The sequence below is a fragment of the Propithecus coquereli genome, unplaced genomic scaffold (genome assembly GCF_000956105.1).
Source record: "Propithecus coquereli isolate 6110/MARCELLA unplaced genomic scaffold, Pcoq_1.0 Scaffold111, whole genome shotgun sequence".
Taxonomy (NCBI): domain Eukaryota; kingdom Metazoa; phylum Chordata; class Mammalia; order Primates; family Indriidae; genus Propithecus; species Propithecus coquereli.
Window position 1 is genome coordinate 7,906,127 of NW_012135081.1, and position 6,349 is coordinate 7,912,475.

The following is a 6,349-nucleotide window of genomic DNA, read 5'->3' on the forward strand; positions in this document are numbered from 1 at the left end:
AGTTTTTCCTGCGGGGACGGAGCGGGAACAGCAGTGGTAGTGAAAAGGTCATTCTAGATTTACATGGGGAGGGCCCTCTCCCTACCACGCGGAACATTAATTTATTTCTATTTTTAGTAGAGACAGGGTCTCGCTCTTGCTCAGGCTGGTCTCGAACTCCTGAGCTCAAACAATCCGCCCTCCTCGGCCTCCAAGAGTGCTAGGATTACAGGCGTGAGCCACCGCGCCCGGCCCTCAGAATTCTTTTCAACTCAGCCCTCTAAACATTTGCAAAAAAATGAGTTGGCACATGAGTTGAAAGTCATTTTCCATCTCTGTGATCAGGATGGGACAGGAGAATGTAAGGGAACCTCTATTCTACTCTTTACCACTCGTGGTCCCCCTATCAAGAATGCTGCCCAAGGCTCCCAACTCTTACCAAGGGCAGCACGAAAATGGGGCAGGAGCAGTGGGGGCACCAGAGGCTGGGGCAGCTCACGGAGAAAAAGTTTCAGGGCTCCGGTGACCACATGAATGTCATCCCACTCAGCACTGTCCAAATCTAACCGGCCTTCTGGAGGAAGAAAGAGGTACAGGGGGATTCAGGGCCAGAGAGACTCAGAGACTGAGAGATCAGAAGTTCTGGAGAAATCCAGTCAAGGCAGACCATAGGAATGCCTGCAATGTTCACAGTGAGGCAAGACAGCAAAGGCGAGGGTGGGGACAACCCTCCCAGGAGCGGGACATGGGGGAATCCATGGGGAGCAAGGAAGGCATGGGGAAGGCTTAGGGGTCTAAGGGGCCTTCCATTTAAGTACCTTGTCCTGGCTGTTCTGGGAACACGTACCTCCCATCGGAGGTGACCGCCCGCTCTGCAACATGTATGAGGAGAGATCAGGAGCTAAGACATGCAGTTCCAGCCAGACGGCCTCCCTGTTCTGCCAGCTCCCTCACTCACGACCCCCCATGGTTCTGAGGCACGCAGTTCTTAGTACTACCACTTGCCCACAAGCCTTCTCACCTCTGTCCACCAGAAAGCGAAGTTTCTGGACCACTGCCAAATTCCCACTCACCCGGTAAATGCCATCCACATCTAGACCTAGGAGATGAGGCAGAGGGAAGATAAGAACTGCTGTTTTAAAGTGAGTGGGGTGAGCCATCTGAGGGTGGAGAGAAAAAGCAGTAGGAAGACTAGGATGGGGGAGGTGAAGATTCTAGGCCTTGGCCTGTTAGAAGGGGATTTTGGAGTCTCTGGGAAAATGACCTCTTTTATCCACAGCAGCAATGCAGAGCCGTACAAAGCTGGGCACCGTGTCCCCTTCCCGCTGGCACAGTGATTCCAACTGGCAGCCAAACACCTGGTCTGGGGAGGCAGAGAGTGAGGTGGGAAGCCAGTGCCAGGGGCACTCATGGAAGCTCTTCTCAGCCACATGTCTTCACTCCCAATTAGGGCTAGCCCTTCTGCCTGCCTGTGCCAGGCCTGGGGAAGGAGGTATACCCCAACCCCAAAACAATCTGGCAAGGAAGTACACCTCTCCCACCCCTCCCCCAAACAATCTAGAGTACTGGGAAAAGCAGTGGTTTCAGAAGGCTGTGATCTATTAATATTTCTGGGAAGCTCTACTCTGAGCTTCGCTGCAGTTTTCTCATCCATGAAATGGGCTGATGCCCACATCAGGATGTAAAAGTGCTTGCAAAAACACTAAAGCGGGCATAAAGGAGCAGGGCCGCAGCTGGCGCAGCCCACCTCACCTCGGAGTAGACCCCGCTCCTGCAGGCTTTGCAAGGGCGGTCTCTTCGCAATAAGCCGCTTTAGTTTGTTCCGCACGCGGTTCTGTTCAGTGCCTTCCGGACCCCGACCTGTAGGAGGCAGGTAGAGTCAGAGCCTGAGAGCGGCCGGCGGGGTCCCGCCGCCCACGCTGCAGGCGCGGCTCCCACCACCCGCCCCTTACTGGAGCTCCGGCGGCTGCTGAGGCGCAGTAGCGGCTTGGACACCGGCTCCGACTCATCTTCTTCGTCCTCGCCTGCGCTCAGCTCCCCCAGCTCGGCAGGTCCCGAGCCTGACAAACGCAGCTCCAGGGGGTTCTCCCGATCCTACACCGGGGGGCGGGGCAGGGGCGGGGGAGGGGCGCCGGAGGCCGTGTCGGAGGTTGGAAGAGAAAAGAGAGAAATCTGCACCCCTAGCTGGACGCAAAGAGACCACAACCGGCTGCTGGGGTCCCACGTCCTAGCCCCATCCCAGGCCAGGGCTCTACGCCGGGACCACCCTGCCCCCACCGCCCTCTGACTCCTATTGTTCCTACCCTACTCCTTGGCCCGTGCCCGCTCCAGCCTCTCCCAGGTCTCCCACCCATCTAACCAGACGCTCGATGACTGCCCGCAGCGCGCGATGCCAGGCTCGCAGCTCGGTCTCGTGGTCCGACTGTAGCAGGAACTCGTGGCCAGGGACGGTGCGGATCTGAGGGGCCGGCCGGGAAAGGCTTGGGTCAGCAAGGAGGAGCATAGAAAGCAGGGAGGCCGAGTGGGAGATCCCTCGGGTCAGGTGGGGCTTTGGAGACGCCCGCTAGGGCACTCACGTGCAGGACATTGCGGCGGCTAGACAGGTGGCGGCCGTGCGCCAGGGCCGCCCCTCGCAGGTCCACGCTACTTTCTGGCCGGCTACCCGCTGGCCCCTGGCAATTAGGGGAGAAACTGAGGCCATGATGTTGTTTGCCTCACTGCTTCCCTCTCACCCAGTGGACTACGAGGAGGTGGGAGGCTTCCTCCCTCCTTTACCTTCCTTTACACCGCCCTCCCCACTCCGCCCACCCCCTCCCCGCCACAGCTGGCCTGAAGCGGAAAGAACCCCTCCAGCACCCCCACCCCCACTCACCCAGCCTGAGGAGGGCGCAGTCGCCGGTGGATCTCTGTAGAACACCAGGCTGTTACCCGCTAACACCACCCAAGACGGGCCCCAGTTTTTCCTGCGGGGACGGAGCGGGAACAGCAGTGGTAGTGAAAAGGTCATTCTAGATTTACATGGGGAGGGCTCTCTCCCTACCACGCGGAACCTAACAGCCCAGAACGCCGCTGCATTCCAGGGTCTCCTCACCTTAGCTTGCGCCCCCCTTGGGCAATCTTGGTCATGTTGAGCAGGCCGGACTTTTCCACCTCCTGGGAAGTGGAGGGAGTAGCATCTGTAAGTCACCCTGTGCCCTCCGCAGTGGCCCCGGGTTCCCCTAAGGGGTTTCCCAGGAGTGAGGTCCCTTAAAGTTGGGGGAAGAGGGCTGGGTAAGAGAGAATACCCAGAAAGAGGAAGATGTTTTTGAGGAGCAGGAATTGGGGGTGGGGCAGGGAGGATCTTAGCATTCACAAGGAAATGGGAGATTTACATGGGGGTCGTCCAGGAGCTGCGGCAGAGGTCTAGGCGTCTGCAAGGCTGGACGCTGCTCTGAAGGGTCAAGCTGGGAGGTGCGCCGGCGGAAGCCCGGTGAACCCTAGAAAGGGATTGGAGAAGCAGGTGGAGGAACCTTTAACTTAAGGGTCCCTGGCTGTATGAGGAAGAGGGGTACAGATGTGGGTGAGAGGCAGGGGTTGTGGTGGATAACGAGAAAGCCGTAACAAGTTGGCTTTTTCTGCATGTAATTGGGAGGTGGGAGGGATCTCACCTGTGGGCCAAGCAGTTCTGGGGTCCCTGTGTCAGATCCTGAGCCCTTTGCCTGAGGTTTCGGGACACCGTTGTCCCTATTCAGGGTCTGTGTCCCATCCATGGAGGCAGGGTTCTGGGTTAGGGGAGGGGGAGATAAAGCTACATCCGGCTGCCACCTCAACGCGCTCTCCACACCCTGCTCACATTTTGCTGATTTCTTCTGATCTTCTGAGAGCCCCAGAGAGAAAACACACTACCTTTAGGGCTCAGCAGGAAGTTAGAAGAAGATTGAGGGGACGACGGTCCAAGCAGGAGGGAAGGTCTCACCGACTCGCCACGACTACGGCGTGGGGGCTTCCAGGACTTGCAACCGGTTAGCGAATTGATGTAGAAGCAGCGTCCGGAGTTGGGGTCCAGGTGCTGCTCCCAAGCATCCAGCTTCTGCAGCAGGGGGCATGCAGGGCCCGGGGGTGGGGACCGGGGACAGCGGCGAAGGTCCACCAGGTTACAGTACACAGGAGTCTCTGACATGAGGGGCTGGGGTCCTGTCTGCCAGGAAAGGGGGAAGAAGGAGGTGGCTGTTCTGCCTGTGCCCCTTCCCAATCTTCTCTGCCTTACCGCCTCCTCCTCCCTCCCCCACCATTTTCTCACCACCAGCTCCTAGCTGGGGTGACCCAGGTACTGGGGGAGAAACTCCAGTCCCCAGCCACTTTTTAAAAATGCTCTCCCTGGCAGTCTGCTTTGCTTTTCTCCTCACTTCCTGTTGCCAACTTCCCTCCTCCCCTACCCCACCCCCACCCCAGGGCCACAGGAAAGGGGAACAGGCTTTTTTTTGGGGGGGGGTTGAGGGGAGTGCCCCACCCTTACATCCTGCAGGGTGAAAGAAGACAGAGAGGGTTCAGAGACCCCTCTGTTTGGGGGAGGAGGGGCCATTTTCCATTCATTAGTAAGAAAGAGAGGGAAGGGGCTGAGCCAGGGAGTTACATCTCCAGAAGGGACTTGCTGGTGACCTAGCTGGTAAGACAGAACACAGGAGAAACCCTGCCCTCTGCTGTAGGGAGTCAAGAGGAAGAAAGAAAAAGCATAGGGTTGTCCTTCTCTCAGTCCCTCTGTTGTGCCAGGTCCCCACAGGGCCTTTGCTACTTGCTGTCTTCATCTCCTAGCTTGCCTGTGGCTGCCTCTTTCTTCATTCAGGCAGCCATCACATCAGAGATGCCTCCCCAGACCACCTCAGCCACTCTCTACCACCTTAACTTTCCTTTTTGGTGCCTATCAGTACCAAGGGTTATCTTGCTTATTTGTTTGTGTGTTTGTCACCCCCAGGGGAGTCCGTTGAGGGCAGGGATGCTGTCTGTCCTGTTCTCCATGGGGTCTAGACAGGGCCCCAAAGTAAGTATCTTAGACTGTGCTTAGAAAGAGCTATGACTCACCATGCTGGAAGTGCCCTCTGACAGCAAGTCTTCCTGGGAGAGGGATCTTCCACTTGGTGCTTCCTGGGTGGGCTTCAGAAGGCTGGGCCTCAAATTAGCAACACTGGCACTTCTACACATTTTGAGGGGAAGAGGGGGAGGCTGCTCAGATGTAGCCTGGCCTCTGCCTGGGAGTGCCTGAGACAGGTGTGGCTCCTCCAAGGATCTATGAGACAACTTTGGCTCTAGAAACAGAAATGGGGGGTGGGGGCAGGTGATCAGAAGCATGATCTTGGCTGGATCCCCTATCCTGGAGGCCCACAGGGAAGACAAGAAGGACAGAGGGAGGCTGTAGAAAATGACATGAAACCTAGAAGGCTTGGGACTAGGAGGACAGACAAGGAGATGGGGACACCACAGTGGGGATGAGGGGTAGGCTGATTGGAGAAAAATAAGAGAAGGGGAGCAGAAGCTTGGGGAAGATGGATCCCCCCCAATACTTCCCAGGGAGGGAAGTAGGGAGGTAGGAAGGTGATGGGGGAGGGCTTAGGGCTTACTCACCAGGAGTCCAGAGAGACTGGCTGGGGGTGATAGTAGCTGGGCTCTGGTAAGGAATGGATTCCTCTGTCATGTAGGCAGCTGGGACGAAGATGGGTCGAGAGGTGGAGGATGCTCCCAGGCGCCTTGCCAACCACCAGTCTGAGTTGGTCTTTCGAAGCAGTAGGAACCTGTCCCCTTCAGCCAGAGACACCTGCTGGCCATCTGCTCCAGTATAAGTAAAGGCATGGAGGGCACAGAGCTGGGATCCCCGAGAAGGGCTTCGAGGCCCCAGCTCTAGGCTCCCCCAGGTACTTGGCCACCACCAGCTGGACAGCATTGTGGTCATCACTGCCACCTGTGGGAAAAAGGGGCATTGGAGATCCAGAAGGGAACGAGACTGGCTGTCTCCTGGCAGAGGGACATGGTTCTAAGAGCAGTGTTGGGGGGTTATAATAATAAGAACCCTTGGGTGAGAGGAGAGGGTAAAGCAGAGGGCCTCGTGGAGGTAAGAGATTGGTTTTGGGGGCTGAGAACTCCTGAGTGATGTGTCTGGTGAGGAAGTATAATATATAAGTAAGATGAGAGAGGATGTGGTCAGCAGGGCTGCATGGCCGGCAAGGCAGGAAATCAGAGAGGCAGCCTAGCTCGGTAATTTTTCCTCCAAGTACCTTGTGGGCCCCATCAGATGGTCCAGGAGCAGAAGGAGTTGGTCCTGAGTGGTGGTGGGAGTCTTGAGCTGGACACAGGAAGGAGACGAGCAGAAAGAATCAGGTTTGAGACAGCAACACAGGGA

The 6,349-nt window shown here is 57.1% G+C and overlaps 1 protein-coding gene across 4 annotated transcripts in view; it reads right to left on the minus strand.

The window, feature by feature from the left end:
• The window catches only part of ARHGAP9 (Rho GTPase activating protein 9), an 8,016-nt gene extending 1,667 nt beyond the window's left edge, over positions 1–6,349 (minus strand). The window contains exons 1-16 of one of the 4 annotated variants that reach the window (XM_012651719.1): positions 6,225–6,349; positions 5,578–5,911; positions 5,038–5,261; positions 3,935–4,156; positions 3,627–3,740; positions 3,351–3,455; positions 3,071–3,132; positions 2,852–2,942; positions 2,556–2,651; positions 2,339–2,437; positions 1,932–2,073; positions 1,732–1,839; positions 1,244–1,342; positions 1,001–1,078; positions 798–851; positions 419–553 (exon numbers count right to left, since the gene is read on the minus strand). In XM_012651719.1, coding sequence (XP_012507173.1) covers positions 419–553; positions 798–851; positions 1,001–1,078; positions 1,244–1,342; positions 1,732–1,839; positions 1,932–2,073; positions 2,339–2,437; positions 2,556–2,651; positions 2,852–2,942; positions 3,071–3,132; positions 3,351–3,455; positions 3,627–3,740; positions 3,935–4,156; positions 5,038–5,261; positions 5,578–5,902 — 1,954 coding nt within the window. In that variant the 5' untranslated portion in view covers positions 5,903–5,911; positions 6,225–6,349. Of the gene's footprint in view, positions 1–418; positions 554–797; positions 852–1,000; positions 1,079–1,243; positions 1,343–1,731; positions 1,840–1,931; positions 2,074–2,338; positions 2,438–2,555; positions 2,652–2,851; positions 2,943–3,070; positions 3,133–3,350; positions 3,456–3,626; positions 3,741–3,864; positions 4,157–4,258; positions 4,419–5,037; positions 5,262–5,577; positions 6,137–6,224 lie in introns of those variants that run through there. The other 3 variants (XM_012651725.1, XM_012651733.1, XM_012651739.1) reach the window with 3 other exon arrangements.